This window comes from Corythoichthys intestinalis, chromosome 2 (genome assembly GCF_030265065.1).
Source record: "Corythoichthys intestinalis isolate RoL2023-P3 chromosome 2, ASM3026506v1, whole genome shotgun sequence".
NCBI lineage: Eukaryota > Metazoa > Chordata > Actinopteri > Syngnathiformes > Syngnathidae > Corythoichthys > Corythoichthys intestinalis.
In genome coordinates this window covers 6,223,514-6,242,873 of record NC_080396.1, presented here as the reverse complement: position 1 = coordinate 6,242,873, position 19,360 = coordinate 6,223,514, and the positions used below count along the sequence as shown (strand labels likewise).

Genomic DNA, 19,360 nt, shown 5'->3' with positions numbered 1-19,360 from the left:
TGTCCTCTTTTTAATAAGCAAAATATGATATCCCTGGAATGACGGACGACAGCCAGCATGTGTGATTGTATGGTCATTTGTTTTGATGCTTCTACAGGCATATATAATCCCCGTTTAGGCTTATATTCAAAGTATATGGATCAATAGCATGCACGCACTGTTCGTGCATGTCACACACACATACGGGCAGTTTGCCCCGACTCTCGGCCGTGTAAGCAATGTTGAAATATTGCTTATATGGAGCAGAGAGAAACCCGATTATTCTCAGACTTATCCTCAAACCTATTTTTATTTTTTTATGACTGTTGTCAAGTCCGACCCTTCCTAAAAGGCTGTGTTCAAGGCAAGGTAAGCGCTAATAACGTACAGCTGCATCGTTACCGTAGCTACCGTACCGTCTCTCTTGATGACGTAATTGCTGCATTAAATCCGATTTGCGGGACTGGACAGTACAGACCGCCGCGACAGTCTGAAAAAATGTGGCCCAGATCAGATTTAGACCACATACGAAAGTGACCCAGATCGGATTTGAAATGGTGCCGTTCTATGCGACTTGTCACGTTCAGACCTTCAAATTAATGCCTCACTCGAGTCTGAAAAACACGAAAAAATCGGATTCGTGCATTAAGACCTGTAGTATGAATGTAGCCTTAGTTCGGACACTCAGTTGCCTTGACATTTTTTCGAGTAAGGCCAACGACATCATGCATCAGGAGAGACAATAGCTGATTAATATGCTCACTCACCACCCTGTGGTCTGGGGTTTGAATTGCAACCTGTCAAAATGACAGATGGACTTCAGTTTTTCTTGCACCGTTTTAGAAAACCGGCCAACGACAGAAAATATTGGGTTAACGCGACCCCTGCTCGGGATACAAAAGCGTCGGTACACAAAAAATTCATTTTACGATCCCCCCTTCGCTTCTTTGCTTCATACTATGAAGAATTAATCTTCCATAGACTTCAAAAATCTATTGACCTGAAACTTCGTCATTCATTGCATCACACTTTATCAGAGGGGGCCGAGCTTCATTTAGCAATAGCCGAAGACGGCACACGCTCATGTTGGATTTAAACTTGGATTTACTTACGATTGGATTTAACTACGAAAGCTGTACCGTGTGCAAACAGGAAGAATTGTCTCAGGAGTGATTTGTTTGAGGATTCTAGGTAAATATTATATTTTTCGTACCATGCATGCGTGATTGAAGCATTTCTTCGCAGGAATTTTCTTCTTTGCTTACACATGGAAGCGGCTAATTTTCGTAACTTCCTAGCCTCATAGTTGGCATAGTTTTACGCGAAATAAATGCTACCTGCACGGTTTCTTTGCTTTTTAACCAAGAATCGAGACTGTTTTACGTCCATATTAGGGCTGTCAAAGGATTAAAATTTTTAATCGAGTTAATCACAGCTTAAAAATTTATTAATCGTAATTAGTCGCAATTCAAACCATCTATAAAATATGCCATATTTTTCTGTAAATTATTGTTGGAATGGAAAGATAAGACACAAGATGAATGTATATACATTCAACATACGGTACATAAGTACTGTATTTGTTTATTATAACAATAAATCAACAAGATGGCATTATGAACATTCTGTTAAAGCGATCCATGGATAGAAAGAATTGTAGTTCTTAAAAGATAAATGTTAGTACAAGTTAAAGAAATTTTATATTAAAACCCCTCTTAATGTTTTCGTTTTGATAAAATTTGTAAATTTTCATTTAAAAAACAAACTCGCAGCTCGCCATTGTTGATGTCAATAATTACACAATGCTCATCGTGCTGAAACTCACAAAATCAGTCGCACCCAAGCGCCAGCAGAGGGCGACAAAACACCAAAAAAACACAAGTAACAAGTGGACATGACACTGTGCTGTCATTTTAATCAGTTTGAGCGGGGCATGTGCGTTAATTGCGTCAAATATTTAAACGTGATTAATTTAAAAAAATAATTACCGCCCGTTAACGCGATCATTTTGAAAGCCCTAGTCCATATCTATGAAGAATTTGGGGATTTAAACATTTATTCACAAGAATTTTTGCCAGAAAAGCTCCTTTTACGGCAGGCGGCCGCTAGCCTCATTCGCTAACATAGTAGCATGGTACTTCGTCATTATACGTAAAATAAACGCTAATTGTATGTTTTCTTTGCTTATAACCAAGAATCAAGACTGTTTTACATCCATATCTATGAAGAATTCGGGGATTTAAGCATTTATTCACAAGAATTTTTGCCAGAAAAGCTCTGTTTACGCCAGGCGGCCGCTAGCCTCATTCGCTAACAGTATATAGTGTATAATGATAAAAAAAGGGCTATTCTATTCTATAACAAGTTGTGATTGTATATAGAATTTATTAATGATCAATTTACATATTATTTATGATTTATTCTGCATGTTTTCCTCAAGTATTAAGTTTCTGATGTTAAATTGAGTGATTTATTAGCTGTTGAAAACTTGCAGTAAACAAAAAAAAAATTATTTGCAATTTTGGTCAAAAACGTGTATGTTAAATATTGCTATTGATCCTGAAAATATAGGTGATTATCTCTGCATTTGGTGATTTGTGTGCATCTAGTGTAAAATCTGAGACTTTTATAGCCATTTTAAGTTGTGTTATACTTATATAGAAAATAATTAATCAGGATTTTACTAAGGGGACGACTTTGAATTTTTTGATGCCGCTGCTCATGGAGACTCATATATGGCGAACGTAGGTGCTTGTTTTGGTTTTAGGTTGGTAGCAGCTTTGGTTTTATAAATATTTTAATTTGAAGTTTTTTAGAAAATAGCCCTTTACGAATCGGCCCCGTTTCCCATGTCATGTCAATAGGTTATGAAGTCTATGAATCATCATACGAAAAATAATATGTACTGTAATAGAGCATTCCCACTCACAGCAATGCAATGTAACTCCTTCGGAATGTAAACAATCAAAATATACACACCGCAATGCTGATGTATATGAAACAAGAGAATAGAACTTTTTAAGGCACAAACAGAGAGATGAAATGCCAAAGTTAGCTCGTCTTTTAGAACTCCGTGCTTGCTATCAGCTTGAGTAGTCATGTGATAACGTCACTAGAATGATCTATCAAACTACTTAATGACATACATTAAATACACAGAGTAGGGATGCCCCGATCGCTAAAGCCATCTCCACCCCGAACAGCCATATTTAACACCACATCACCCAATGTCCAATATTCATTTACATGCAATATACTATGTGCAATACTTACTAAGTGCAATATTCAATGCCTCACTGTCAACTTCTACTCACACATATTCTATGTGCAATACTTACTTACGTGCAATATAAATCTGCAATATTCAATGCCTTCATTGTCAACTGCTGCTACTTCACTTCAATTATTTGCACTGTCTGAACATAGGACTACCTCATACATATTTTATATTTATTTAGATTTTATACTTACTCTTGCAAACCACTTCGAGATTTTTTACTTTTACTTGTCCTGCACCGTAAAGGGAGATGCTCCCCAATTTCATTGTACAACCGTATAATGACAATAAAGGGCTATTCTATTCTATATTTTCACACCTGAGTCTGAGTCACCTGGTTTTGAGAATCTGCCGATACAGAGTCCCGATCCCATAGTGGAGTTTTTTTTTCGTTTTTTTTTAAATGTTAGTTAATCTTTTAGCCCTCCTATTAGCTTGCTATGAGTTTGAATAGTCACATGATAACGTCGGTAGAACAAGCCTAACAAACTACTTACACTTCATTTATTATACATTAACACAAAGTAGGGATGTCAAAGTAACCTGATTTTGAGAATCTGCAGATACAGCGACCCGATCTGATACTGGGGTGGGGTGGGGGGCACTATTTTAAAAAAAAAATATATATATATATATGTGTGTGTGTAACACGGTAATTTTCTTTTGGTGCTGCTACGAATGGAACACCTTATTATACCTAGGTTCGACTCAAGGAGCAAGAGCGACTAGGAAAAATATACAACACGACATTTATTAAACTATTATACAACACATATATATATATATATATATATATATATATATATATATATATATATAAAACAACACCTGAACCATGTAAATAAAAAATATTACTTGGTCGAATCGTCCCTTCACAGCCAATTGCTGCCGTGCTTCAATGTCCGTCTCCTATTCAGTGTATGTGTGTACTACCCGGGTAGTGTGACTGTATATTGTATGAAAGATGTTGTAGTGAAGGTGAGCTTATCTGCTCCCAGGGTAATGCTCCAAAAGTTGGTTGAAGTTGAAGAAAAATGGTCGTTTTCAATCCCGCCTTGAATCAGGCCGAATCCTCCTTGACATCAACGCTGTCACTCCGATGTAGATCCAGCAATTCAAAAAAACCAATCTGCATATTAAGGACTTAAATTAATTTTCAATTAACCATATAATGTATAACATGTCATCTCCCTTTTACATCCATCACACATAACTTCCAATACTGGTCAAAATAGGTCGTTTCTAAAATCAAACAAGTTGTTCATTCAGTATACAGTGACAGATACTAGCTCTCATGTAGCAATTTCTTTCAAGATTGCATCAACATACAACATTAACATATTTGTATATGACAAATTAACACCTTACTATATTTCCAATTTCCTCCGATTGTTTTTTTTAGACAAAGAAAAGACACAACTTTGTAACTCAACTCTACAGGAAAACGTGTCTATCACATAGCCGTTAGCATAGTAGCATACAGCATAGCAACTCACCGGAGTCTTGTATCAAACAGAACAACTCAAAGCAATTCGCTCACTAGAGCAGTCCGGAACTCGTCTGCAACAAAATCAACCTTTTATGGTTTCACATTCATAAAATTGAACAAGTTATTATTATTATTTTTTTCTAAACTATTACCAGTTTCTCTTTAGTCTGAGTCTTGGTCGTGCTAGCATTAGCAGTTTCTCATTTAGCATTCATAGCATCTCCATTTTCCCAAAATGCAACGCTCATACCCCCACTTTTAGTGCAACGCCTAGTCATGTAGTGCCATCTAGTGGACATTTCAACTCACAACAGTCATCTAAAATACAGTCCTTAATAAAAACCATGAGCTGTACTTTTATCAGTGTTGCATACATATTTGAATGGATGTTTGAAACATGTTACAGAACAAAAAAAATGCTGACAAATTTGCTATGTAGTTGACAGAATATTAGTTTAAATCAATAATCATGTAACCTGTCACTATTAACTTAAATATAATCATAAATCTGTCAGTTTCCCCTCACTTCATAGGGTAGAAAGCCCCTTCAGTGCGTCGTTATCCGATCCATTCCACTTGTTCATGTAAAGAACACCCACATCACTGAAAATTCAGTCCGCGTTCTCCCTGTGATCCTGCTTACAGTCGGTCCCGCGTGTATAAATGGATGAAATATGGACATACGAAGGTTTTTTTCAGAAAGTAAATATTAACAGAATCACTGCTGGTAGCAACCGTTAGCTCCAGCCCCCAGCTAACAGCAGAAAGTCCCATGTAATTAATAAACCAAATGCGCGTTGCTTGACAAATAAAAACCTAGTTTGCGCACTACAGACAATCTCTGCGCATGTCTTTTGTGGTAAAAAGTTACATTCTAGCTCTAAAATAACACTGCAACTTAGCTGGTGCTAGCTAGTCTGACATGAGAGGTGTCGCGTTCCATTAGGCAAACCAGGCAATTGCCTAAGGCCCCCAGCCAGCAGGGGCCCCTAGAGGCCCAACAGATTTAGCACATGCAGCTTTACTGCACTGTCGCAGCGAAACGTGTAGGGAGTGTTTCAACCCATGGAATCATTTGGCAGATTATCTAACGATTCTGTTATCAATCCCAATAAGCACTAACCATGTCAGGTAGTATATACATGTTTAAGAAAGTCCAATCAGCTATTAATACCACATGATTGTTTAAAGAGTGACTCGCCAAGTACTCTCTGGAAAGTCCTTGCCGAGTTGTTTTACGTTGGTTTTCACAGGCCACCTCGTTATTCAAGTGACTACTTAAAGAAATGGAGATTTTCCCAAAAAAGACCATTAATGGGTCTATCGTATTCCTCGTCGAATACTCTGTAAGAAAAATTATTAGATGTTTTAGTACTCCTTAAGCAAGATTCCTTGGGTATGCGTACGTTCCCGTAGCAACAAGCCCTGTTATTGTTCTACGTCACAAGCGCTGCGTATCCTGGGAGCGAGAATAGGCGTACGGTGCGCATTTCGAGCAGAGGACGGCCACCTGTTAAAATGTGTGCAACCATGAACGAATGTAAGTACATCCATATGAGTCAGTGTAAAGTGCTTAGTTTTCGCCACTTTTATGGCCAAGATGACCGCACGTGCACGCAGCGCGCACTCGCAACCCCCCACCTTTGTGTTCATTACACTGCGCGAGTATGTATGTGTGTCACGTGACTCAGAAGGGCCCCGTGTTACTTGTTACCTGGGGGCCCCAGGGACTCTTGCAACGCTTCTGTCTGACATGGATTGTGAAGGTCCAGGTAGAGTTAAGTGTGCACTCTTTTTAGCACTATCTTCGCGGTGATTTCCTTCTGGAGCATCACCTGTGTTTCTCACTTCACGCATACATGAGTGCAGGAGCTGAGCTCATTCACACATGATTATTATCAGTGGATAGTCATAATAATACATGAATAATAATCACTCCACCACCTTTATTGACCTGTAGGAGTCGGCGCAGAGGAGCAAAGAGGGTGACAGGAGAGAGACCTCTACTGGAAAGGTGAGTAATGATTAGAAAATGAAAAAAGCCAGGAAGATGATTATATGTTACAGCATACATACACACACCCACACTCCTACACACACATATACAGAACAGGCCAAACGTTTGGACAGACCTTCTCATTCTTGTTTTTTCTTTATTTTCATGACTATTTACATTGTGAATTGTCAATGAAGACGATAAAACTATGAACATGTGTGGAATTATGTACTTATCAAAAATTTAAAAAAAAAAAAAAAAAAGGTGAAATAACTAAAAACATGCATAATATTCTTGTATCTTGTAAAATTATGATACAAAAGCCACTTGGGAACTAATTCATATCGTATCTTGAGGGACAATTGTATTCATAATTTAAAAAATTTGTTTAATGTAATTGTATACAGTATTTTTTTACATGAAGCAGCTTACTTCTATTAACGGAGTGACTTTTTGTGCTTTTTTTCAGTTCGTTAGATCTAACCCTCACAAAAACATGGAGTACAGTCACATTGTTTAAAAATGGATTGCCGATGGCTGTCAGCGGCACTGAAACGTGATTATTCAGTGTCCAAAAAAATGAAATGAATCTGCCTTGGTTTTGCTCAATTCCACTCCCAAATAAAATTGTGCTTGCAATCAGTCCTTGTACAGCTTTTATTTTGTTGAAAAACCGTAGAACAGTCACAAAATGATTCCACTTTTGTTTGATTGGATAGGATTAAAGCTGCGTTCTTATAAAAAGCGGGGATCTGGTGTAATAATGTAGCATTTTGTAGAAAATGACATGAATGTTGAGTCACTTGTCAAGAAAAAGAACATAATTACGAAATATCAAATCTAAACAGCACATCGTAATTGATACAAAAACAAAAAACAAAAAAAAAAAACACAAATTGCATGATAACAAAAATGTCTATTTCCCATTTTTAGGAAGAACTGCTATGTGCTGTTGAAACATACACAACATCTTTTCTTGAATAAAACCATTTTCTTGTTTTTCAAAATAATATTTTGTTAAGTCGACTGAAAGTAAAGAAGCTTGCGGAGGAAGTTAAAAGAACCTGGCATTTGCTTGTAGATGCCTTTTGCAGAATTCTGGGAGACTTCATGGTTGACCTAGAAACAATATAGACATATAAATGACCTTCTGCTGAGAAAAAAATATATTGTTTCAAAAATAAATAAGGAATTACTCAGTACTTGAGTAGTTTTTTAATCGCATCTATTTTTACTTAAATAATTTTTGGGGGATGACTACTTTTACTTGTACTTGAGTAATATTATTTTGAAGTAACGCTACTTTTACTTACAGTTGTGGTCAAAAGTTTATATACACTTGTGAAGAACATAATGTCATGGCTCTCTTGAGTTTCCAGTTATTTCTACAACTCTGATTTTTCTTTGATAGAGTGATTGGAACAGATACTTATTTGTCACAAAAAACATTCATGAAGTTTGGTTCTTTTATGACTTTATTATGGGTGAACAGAAAAAAGTGATCAAATCTGCTGGGTCAAAAATATACACACAGCAGCGCTAATATTTGGTAACGTCCCTTGGCCATTTTCACTTCAATTAGGCGGTTTTGGTAGCCATCCACAAGCTTCTGGTTGAATCTTTGACCACTCCTCTAGACAGAATTGGTGCAGTTCAGTTAAATTTGATGGCTTTCTGACAAGGACTTGTTTCTTCAGCATTGTCCACAAGTTCTCAATGGGGTTTAAGTCAGGACTTTGGGAAGGCCATTCGAAAACCTTAATTCTAGCCTGATTTAGCTATTCCATTACCACTTTTGACGTGTGTTTGGGGTCATTGTCCTGTTGGAACACCCAACTGCGCCCAGGACCCAACCTTCGGGCTGATGACGTTAGGTTACCTTGAAGAATTTGAAGGTAATCCTCCTCCTTCATTATCCCATTTACTCTCTGTAAAGCACCAGTTCCATTGGCAGCACAAACAGCCCCACAGCATAATACTACCACCAGCGTGCTTGACGGTAGGCATGGTGTACTTGGGGTTAAAGGCCTCACCTTTTCTCCTCCAAACATATTGCTGGGCATTGTGGCCAAACAGCTCGATTTTTGTTTCGTCTGACCACAGAACTTTCGTCCAGAAGGTCTTATCTTTGTCCATGTGATCAGCAGCAAACTTTAGTCGAGCCTTAAGGTGCCGCTTTTGGAGCAAGGGCTTCCTTCTTGCAGGGCAGCCTCTCAGTCCATGGAGATGCAAAACACGCTTGACTGTGGACACTGACACCTGTGTTCCAGCATCTTCTAATTCTTGGCAGATCTGCTTTTTGGTGATTCTCGGTTGAATCTTCACCCTCCTGACCAATTTTCGCTCAGCAGCAGGTGATAGCTTGCGTTTTCTTCCTGATCGTGGCAGTGACAAAACAGTGCCATGCACTTTATACTTACAAACAACTGATTGCACTGTTGCTCTTGGACCTGCAGCTGCTTTGAAATGGCTCCAAGTGACTTTCCTGACTTGTTCAAGTCAATGATTCGCTTTTTCAGATCCATGTATGTATATTTTTGACCCAGCAGATTTGATCACTTTTTCTGTTAACCCATAATAAAGTCATAAAAGAACCAAACTTCATGAATGTTTTTTGTGACAAAGAAGTATCTGTTCCAATCACTCTATCGGAGAAAAATCGGAGTTGTAGAAATAACTGGAAACTCAAGAGCGCCATGACATTATGTTCTTCACAAGTGTATGTAAACTTTTGACCACAACTGTATGTACAATTGTTGGCTATTCTACCCACCTCTGCTTAAGCCCCACGAACGGGCGACAAAGCATTTCAAATGTTACGGAGCCCCTAAAGGGACATCGTGAGAAACAAAATACATTTAAACCACCTGATGCACACCAGTTAGTATGTAGTACGCACAAGAAACAATCTGGTGTGCACGAGAAACAATCTGGTGTGTACCAGATAGTATGCGGTGCGCACTTGAAACAATCTGGAGTGCAACTGTCTGCTGCGCACCAGATAGTATATGATGGGCGCTAGAAACTCTCTGGTGCCCACGAGAAACAATCTCGTGTGCACCAGATAGTATGTGGTGCGCACTAGAAACAATCTGATTTGCAACTGTCTGGAGGGCACCAGATAGTATATGTTGGGCACTAGAAACTCTCTGGTGCACACGAGAAATAATGTGGTGCGCACTAGAAACAATCTGGTGTGAAACTCTCTGGCGCTCACCACATAGTATGTGGTACGCACTATAAACTACCTGGTGTGCACGAGAAACTATCTGGTGTGCACCAGATTGATTGAACAAACTGGTGTGCAACCATCTGGTGCGCACCACATACTATCAGGTGCATACTAGAAACTATCTGGTGCACACGAGAAATAATCTGATGCGCAGCAGATAGTATGTGGTGGGCACTAGAAACTATCTGGTGAACACGTGAAATAATTTGGTGCGCATTAGAAACAATCTGGTGTGCAACTCTATGGTGCCCACCAGATAGTATGTGGTGCGCACGAGAAACTATCTGGTGTGTACCAGACAGTACATGGTGCGCACTAGAAACTCTCTGGTGCACACGAGAAATAATGTGGTGCGCACTAGAAACAATCTGGTGTGAAACTCTCTGGCGCTCACCACATAGTATGTGGTACGCACTATAAACTACCTGGTGTGCACGAGAAACTATCTGGTGTGCACCAGATTGATTGAACAAACTGGTGTGCAACCATCTGGTGCGCACCACATACTATCAGGTGCATACTAGAAACTATCTGGTGCACACGAGAAATAATCTGATGCGCAGCAGATAGTATGTGGTGGGCACTAGAAACTATCTGGTGAACACGTGAAATAATTTGGTGCGCATTAGAAACAATCTGGTGTGCAACTCTATGGTGCCCACCAGATAGTATGTGGTGCGCACGAGAAACTATCTGGTGTGTACCAGACAGTACATGGTGCGCACTAGATTATTTCTTGTGTGCACTAGTTTATAGTGTGCACCTGATAGTATGTGGTGCGCACCAGATAGTTGCACACCAGATTGTTCAATCAATCTGTGTGCAACTATCTGTTGCGCACCAGATAGTATGTGGTGAGCACTAGAGACTATCTGGTGTGCGCCAGATAGTATGTGGTGCCCGCCAGATAGTATGCGGTGCGCACTAGAAACTATCTGGTGCACACGAGAAATAATCTGATGCGCAGCAGATAGTATGTGGTGGGCACTAGAAACTATCTGGTGAACACGTGAAATAATTTGGTGCGCATTAGAAACAATCTGGTGTGCAACTCTATGGTGCCCACCAGATAGTATGTGGTGCGCACGAGAAACTATCTGGTGTGTACCAGACAGTACATGGTGCGCACTAGATTATTTCTTGTGTGCACTAGTTTATAGTATGCACCTGATAGTATGTGGTGCGCACCAGATAGTTGCACACCAGATTGTTCAATCAATCTGTGTGCAACTATCTGTTGCGCACCAGATAGTATGTGGTGCCCGCCAGATAGTATGCGGTGCGCACTAGAAACTATCTGGTGCACACGAAAAACCATCTGTTGCGCACCAGATAATTTTTAGTGCACACCACATACTATCTCGTGCACACGAGAAATAATGTGGTGCGCACTACAAACTATCTGGTACACACGAGAAACAATTTGGTGCCCACCAGATAGTATGTGGTGCAAACTAGAAACAATCGGGTGTGCACCAAGATAGTATGTGGTGAGTACTAGAAACTATCTGGAGAGCACGAGAAACAATCTGGTGCGCACCAGAAAGTTCCTTTTTACAGGCCACAACCTGCAGGCGCGCATCGGACAACAGCAGCTTTGGCGTGCTAAAAATGATAATACAGGATTTAGTTGAGCTTTACTTCAATCTTGGACTCAACTAGACAGTTGGAAACAATGCACGTGCATTATGCGTTTCTCGTGCACACCAATAGTTTTCTGGTGCGCACTAGAAACTATCTGGTGCGCACCAGATGGTTTGAATGTATTTTATTTCTGTAGATGTCCCTTTATAGGCTCCGTAAAATACAGACAGGCAATCAGAGGACACGACAGCAAATTTTATTGTCGTGGTTTTGTAGAGCTTGGAACAAATTAGGCAATTTGCAGGCAAACGTGGTTCACTAATTCAAGTAATTTCGTATCTTAAAGTACCACTGTATTCGAGAAGGCATGGCAGCCCAACTCTATAGTGAGGGATTTACGGTAAACCACAGTGAATTCTCCTACTCTGGAGGAGAGAAACTCACCATCATTAACATTGTGACCAAATCATCCGTGGCAGCACTTTCCTCAAGGATGCGGTCCAGCGTCTCAATGTACCAGGAGCCCGACTCTGTGTCCCTCCAAGACACGTACCCTGGTCACGGATTAAATTTAAACCTCCGCTGCAGGTAACATAGCAGTTCGTTCATTCAGAATTCTGTAACTGAGGCGTACCGGGAAAAGTGGAGTAAGACACGAGAATGTCACTCGGAGTGGGCAGTGTAGCGCCGGCGTCGGGTTCATCAGACGTGCTCAGAGAGTCGCTGCTGGAGGATGCGGGGATGGCGTCCGTCTGGTCGTCCGCTCCGCCGCCGGACTCTTCCGTTTCGTCAGACGGCACCTCGAAGCCTAGGTCTCTTTCGCCTCAGTGACAGAAACAAATCTTAGCTAATGCTATCACGGAATGTCATCAAAGTATATCATGTGATACCTCCTCCACAGGCCTGGATGAAGAAAAGTTTGGGTTTCCCTTGCAGGGAGGGACAATGTTTCCCATTGAGGTAGTTGGTGATGTGCTGCACTGGAACGTATTGGCCATCTACTCCATAAACCGCACCGGGGAAGCGGTTGTGACTCACCTGAAAGCAACGCATCTTATGTCAAAATTATAGCACTTAATGTCAAAAAAATTCAAATGGTCAGGTGACAGATAAGAGTTTTATGGTACAAGTTTAGGGATGAGTATTCATAGTCGAGTGCAATAATGTTGTAACTAGAGGTGGGCACCTAACGATTCGATTACGATTCAGAGGCTACGATTCAATTATAAATCGATTATTGATGACAACCCACCCCGCCCCCCGCTATTAGCTGCTTTTAATGATTTATTTATTGCGTCCTGAAGACCGCGCGGCGCGCCGAGTGTGTTTTATTTCCGCTTTACTTGACACATTTCAATAATCAGAATTTGGATGTTTGTGAATCGTTCTCGAATCTTCCACGGCCGAATCGCGAATAATCTAAGAATCGGAAATTTCGCACACCTCTAGTTGTAACTACGGTTAGGTATCGTTTTGTGTTTTATCCAATACTGGTTACTACTCGGTACAGTTTAAAAGTTTCCAGTGTTTAATCAGTTTCTTAAAAAAATACTTTAACACAGAAAAAAGCTATTCTTTAATATATGGTACCAAATTGAATAAAATTTAGAGTTTTTAAGATTTATTAGGTGTCTCTATGTGAAAGGTGTTATGTTAAGCACCCTCTTTAACTACCGTTTATTTGTGCTTAAAAGTTTAGTTTTTTTTTTTTAATTTACGAATACACACAGTTTTCGGACAAGCTTCTATAATGTCCATAAAATATACCCGGAATTACAATCAAACAATTTATGCTTTGAAGCTATCGCGCTAGCTAGTAATAAGCATTACGAGCTAACAGTTAGCTTTTGAGTAGCAATTAGCGCTAACGTTAAAATTGTTGTCTTAGCGTTATCATGCTAACGTTGACATTGTTGACTCGACGTTAGCATGCTAACGTTGACGTTGCTGGTGATTAGTATTAAGAGCGAACGGCTAGCGTTTGAGTAGCGATTAGGGATAACGTTAACATTGCGGACTCGGTGTTAGCATGCTAACGTTGATATTGTTTTTTCGGTTGACAGCGTTTGAGTAACAATTAGTGTGTAAGCATGCCAATGTTAACATTGTTGACTCAGTCTATCGGTAAATCATTTTCGAACGCCAATTGCCACAACACCACAGCAAATGGCTCGCAGCACGACCGCAAAAGGCTCGCGAGACAATTGCAAAGACGATGACCCAGAAGTTAAATAAATAAATAATAAATAAGATGACACTTTGCTATATGGGCTTTGTGACCATCTCTACGGGCCTCCGTAAAGTTGCCCCCCCCATCAAATGCAAATTTATATAAAAATGATGTTAATCGTTTGTGCTGCAACGGTTTTGTAGATACAGTATTATGCTTTTATTGAAACATTAATTTCGAGTGGGGACGTCACTCGTAGGTTTTCTTAGCTTAGCTCCCGCAGCTAATGGAGCGTACCAACTTTCTCAATAACAGAGGGGTGTCCTAACAACTAGCACAAACAAAGCACAAAAAATGGGTCCATTTTGCGGTAAATTGGGGGGCTTGAGATATTAATTTCAAGTGATGGCATCCCTCTAAGCCCCTCATTTACCGCAAAATGGTTCCGAATTTGCGAGAGTTGGTACGCCCCATTAACATAACATAACAGAGGGTTGTCCTAACAAGCAGCACAAACGAATGGCACAAATTCGGAACCATTTACAGTAAATGAGGGGCTTAGAGGGACGTCATCACTTGAAATTAATATCTCAAGCCCCCCAATTTACCGCAAAATGGACCCGAATTTTTTTTGTGCTCTGTTCATGCTAGTTGTTAGGACACCTCTCTGTTTTTGAGAGAGTTGGTACGCTCCATTAGCTGCGGGGAGCTAAGCTAAGAAAAAGCTACGAGTGACGTCCCCACTCGAAATTAATATCTCAATAAAAGCATAATACTGTATCTACAAAACCGTTGCAGCACAAACGATTAACATCATTTTTATATAAATTTACGTGTGATGGGGGGGGGGGGCAACTTTACGGCGGCCCGTAGAGATGGTCACTAAGCACGTATAGCAATATACAAAGTGACGTCTTTATTATTATTATTATCATTTTTAACTTCTGGGTCATCGTCTTTTGCGGTAGTGCTGCGAGCAATTTGCTGTCGTGTTGTGGCAATTGGCGTTCGTGCTTCTGCCAATTTGCAATCGTGCTTTAGGAACTGGGGATTGTGTTGTGGCAATTTGCATTCGTGCTGCGAGCCATTTGCTGCCGTGTTGTGGCAAATGGGGTTCGTGCTTTTGCCAATTTGCGATCGCGCTTTAGGAATTGGGGATCGTGTTGTGGCAGTTTGCATTCGTGCTTTTTTTCTTTTGCAAAGCGTTTGCAATTGGGGTTCGTACTTTTTCTATTTGCAAAGTGTTTGGACTTTGCATTTCACCTGACACCTCTCGGCCACCGTATTAGAGCACTTAGGCTACGTTCATACTACAGGTCTTAATGCACGAATCCAATTTTTTGTCATATCCGTTTTTTTGGCGTGCCCGTTCAGACTGCCTTTATCCATTGAGACCGTTCAAGTATAACGCATGCGCACTAATTCGCAGTCCGACACGCGCTAAGCAAGAAGACCCGCATGCGCAGAAGCATCAAAACAAATGACACACGTCATCCGTCATTCCAGGGATATCATATTTTGCTTTTCAAAAGGAGGACACAAATAACGGACATAAATAATCACCGTTTAGGCTTATATTCAAAGTTTATATGGATCGATAGCATGCACGCACTGTCCGTGCATGTCACACACACATACGGGCCGTTTGCCCCGACTCTCGGCCGTGTAGGCAATATTGAAATATTGCTCACTTGGAGCAGAGAGAAAACTGAGCATTCTCAGGCTTATCCTCAACCCATTTTTATTTTTTATGACTGTTGTCAAGCCCAGCCCTTCCCCAAAAGCCGTGTTCACTGCAAGCTAGGCGCTAATAACGCACAGCTGCATCGCTACGGTAGCGTCTCTCTCGCTATTTGATGACGTAATTGCTGCATGAAATCCGATTTGGGAGAGTGGACAGTACAGACCGCCGCGACAGTCTGGAAAAATGTGGCCCAGATCGGATTTGAACCACATACGAAAGTGACCCAGATCGGATTTGAAATGGTCCAGTTCTATGCGACTTGTCACGTTCAGACCGTCAAGTTAATGCCTCACTGGAGTCGGAAAAACACGAAAAAATCGGATTCGTGCATTAAGACCTGTAGTATGAACGTAGCCTTAGTAACACAAGCACATTCATATTATTTTCTTAAACATATGGCCATTAAATTCTCAACACTGTTGGCCTTTTGGGCTTCAAGACCCCTTGATAGCACCATAGAGCAAATATACCACCAAACTAACTTCTTTTGGGAGAGACAAGCTCCACTGCCACCTGCTGTCAACACTGTTGTCGTCCAACATGTCTCATGCCTCCCAGCATGCATTGCGGCGCTACTGATTTATTAACATTCTAAGTTCATGTTTTGTGCAAATTATTTTTTCCGTTACTGTTCCAGTTTTTTCATTACCGTAATTTCCGGACTATAAGCCACTACTTTTTTCCCCTCATTTTGAATACTGCGGCTAATAGTCCAGTGCAGCTTATTTGTTGGTTTATTTGTGTTGGGTAACATTACATTATTTTCAAATAATTAAACCCACCAGCACGTCATGGTGAAATGCAATTAAATGAGAGCGAGAGTTTAAGAGGATGCTCGCCAAGCTAAAGCTAATGCTAACGCTAAGAGTAACATTTAGAGTTTAAGAATCGCTCAGTAAACACCTTAAAAGGCCAAAGTAAAATTGCATATTCTCTCTAAAAAAATGTTACAACTAGTGCTGCAACGATTAATCGATTAACTCGAGTATTCGATTAGAAAAAAATATTCGAATTAAAATTTTATTGCTTCGAGTATTTGTCGTTGTAATTGTTTAGTTTTGAAAGTGCTTGCACTTAGTTTTATTGATTAGGGGGGATACTCTGTCCTCTGGTGTGCCTCATTTCACATTGCTGAATCCAACTGCTCCCTGTTAAGACCAACGCAAGCTCAGTTTTTGTTTGAGTTAATGTTATTTATACATTCATAATTTATTTCATAGGAATATTTAGCCGTTTTTTGTGGGAATATGTGTCTGAAACATTTGTTAAGAGCATTGTAAAAAAAAAAAAAGTTAGCATTTTATAGTATTTAAGCTAGAGTACTTTTGTTATGTATGTTAGCCAACTGTTCTTTTGTTGTAGATAGATCCTAATTTGTTTTTTTTATACCATTTGAGGCTCAGCTCAGGTCTTTTAATTTTTCATTATCCAATTACTCGATTATTCGAACTAACTAGTTCTTCGATTAATCGACTACTAAAATAATCGATAGCTGCAGTCCTAGTTACAACATTTACAAAACAGATAAGCCTGAAGGTTTCTGTAGCAGCCTGCCTTCAAGGGGCTATAGGGTGCTTCTGGGATCCTACCATGAGGTAGGGGCGGCTACAGTTGCCCACACAGATGCCTTATTAAAATCCTTTTTTATCTGCTTTTTTTTTGTTTTGTTTGGAAAAAAGTCCATAAATTGGCCTGATATATCGGACAACCTCTACTCATGACAGTGCCAACCATCCATTATCTACAGCTTAATCTGGGGTTGGGTCGTGGGGGCAGCAGCTTTAGCAGGAAAGCCCAGACTTCCATCTCCCAGGCACTTCAAACAGCTCCTCTGGCGGAATCTCGATGGCATTCCTAAGCCATCGTCCCTGGGGCATCCCGCCAGCAGGACATGCCCAGAACACCTCTCCAGGGAGGCGTCCGGGAGGCATCCGAACCAGATGCCCGAGCCACTTCAACAGGCAACTCTCAACGTGGAGTAGTAGTGGCTCCCTCTCAGATGACCGAGCTTCTCACCCTCATCTCTAAAGGAGATCCCAGACACCCTGCGGAGGAAACTCATTTCGGCCGCTTGTGTCCAGGATCTTGTTCTTTCGGTCACGATCCTCACCTCGTGACCATAGGTGAGAGTAGGAACATATATCTGGTAAATCCAGAGATTCGCCTTTTGGCTCAGCTCATTCTTCACCACAATGGACCAGTGCAGAGTCCGCATCACTGCAGATGCTTCACTGATCTGCTCTCCAGCTCTCTCCTAGCCTCACTCGTGAACAAGACCCCAAGATACTTGAACTCCTCCACTTGGGGCAGGATCTCATTCCCGACCCGGAGAGGGCACGCCACCCTTTTCCGACTGAGGACCATGCTCTTGAATTTGGAGGTGCCAATATTCATCCCCAACGCTTCACAATCGGCTGCGAACCCCTCCAGTGATAGTTGGAGATCACGGCTTGATGAGGCTAACAGCACCACATCATCTGCAAAAAGCAGAGATGCAATGCTGAGGCCACCAAACCGGACCCTCCTCAACATTTCGGCTGCGCCTAAAAATTCTGTCCATAAAAGTTATGAACAGAATCGGTGACAAAGGGCAATCTTTGAGGATTCCAACCCTCACAGGGAATGAATCAGACTTACTGCCAGCAATGCGGACCAAACTCCGACACCTGTCGTACAGGGACCGAACCAGGGGGCTCGGTATCCCGTACTACCAAAGCGCCCTCCACAGCACTCCCCGAAGGACACAGTCTAGCACCTTTTCCAAATCCACAAAACACATATAGCCCGGTTGGGCGAACTCCCATGCACACTCGAGGACCCTGCAGAGGGTGTAAGCTGGTCCTCTGTTCCATGGCCAGGACGAAAACCACCTTGCTCATACTGAATCCGAGATTCAACTTCCTGACGGACCCTCCCCTAAAGCACCCCTAAATAGTAGACTTTACCAAGGAAGCTGAAGAGTGTAATCCTACTCATGACAGTGTCATAATTCCAACGGTCTTAAGACAATCCTAAAAGATATTTCTAAGCTATGTTACTCAAATCATGTACAGTGGGGAGAACAAGTATTTGATACACTGTCGATTTTGCTGGTTTTCCCACTTGCAAGCCATGTAGAGGTCTGTAATTTGTATCATAAGTTCTCTTCAACTGTGTGGGACGGAATCTAATACAAAAATCCAGAAATTCAAATTGCATAATTTTTAAATAATAAATTTGTATTTAACTGCACGAAATAAGTATTTGATACATTACCAACTAGAAATATTTCGGCTCTCAGTTCTTTTTTAAGAACCCCTCCTGTTCTCCACTCATTACCAGAGGTAACTGCACCTGTTTGAACTTGTTACCTGTATAAAAGACACCTGTTCACATGCTCAAACAAACAAACTCCAACCTCTCCACAATGGCCAAGACCAAAGAGCTGTGTAAGGACATCAGGGATAAAATAATAGACCTGCACGAGGCTGGGATGGGCTCCAGGAAAATAAGCAAGCAGCTTGGTGAGAAGGTAACAACTGTTGGAGCGATTATTAGAAAATGGAAGAAGTTCAAGTTGACGGTCAGTCTGCCTCGTTCTGGGGCTCCATGCAAGATCTCACCTCGTGGGGCATCACTGATCACGAGGAAGGTGAGGGATCAGCCCAGAACTACACGGCAGGACCTGGTCAATGACCTGAAGAGAGCTGGAACCACAGTCTCGAAGAAAACCATCGGAAACACATTACGCCGTCATGGATTAAAATCCTACAGCGCACGCAAGGTCCCGCTGCTGAAGCCAGTGCATGTCCAGACACGTCTGAAGTTTGCCACTGACCATCTGGATGATCCAGAGGAGCAATGGGAGAAGGTCATGTGGTCGGATGAGACCAAAATTGAACTTTTTGGT

At 41.0% G+C, this 19,360-nt stretch overlaps 2 protein-coding genes and 1 long non-coding RNA gene across 3 annotated transcripts in view; 1 reads left to right on the top strand and 2 right to left on the bottom strand.

Annotated features, from left to right (window-relative positions):
- The window catches only part of LOC130931315 (L-rhamnose-binding lectin SML-like), a 41,245-nt gene extending 33,909 nt beyond the window's left edge, over positions 1-7,336 (top strand). The window contains exons 7-8 of the transcript XR_009067193.1: positions 6,706-6,759; positions 7,211-7,336. The gene's annotated coding sequence lies outside the window, so the exon portion shown is untranslated. The remainder of the gene's footprint in view (positions 1-6,705; positions 6,760-7,210) is intronic.
- On the bottom strand, positions 382-4,970 carry LOC130931341 (uncharacterized). The gene is made up of 3 exons (XR_009067197.1): positions 4,898-4,970; positions 4,753-4,816; positions 382-4,385 (listed from the first exon to the last, which is right to left on the bottom strand). It is a non-coding gene; the product is annotated as an uncharacterized LOC130931341 (long non-coding RNA).
- Positions 6,794-19,360, bottom strand: part of casp9 (caspase 9, apoptosis-related cysteine peptidase) — a 30,245-nt gene continuing 17,678 nt past the window's right edge. The window contains exons 7-10 of the mRNA XM_057859984.1: positions 12,448-12,595; positions 12,192-12,380; positions 12,002-12,111; positions 6,794-7,860 (exon numbers count right to left, since the gene is read on the bottom strand). Of these exons, the coding sequence (XP_057715967.1) occupies positions 7,759-7,860; positions 12,002-12,111; positions 12,192-12,380; positions 12,448-12,595 (549 nt within the window). The 3' untranslated portion in view covers positions 6,794-7,758. The remainder of the gene's footprint in view (positions 7,861-12,001; positions 12,112-12,191; positions 12,381-12,447; positions 12,596-19,360) is intronic.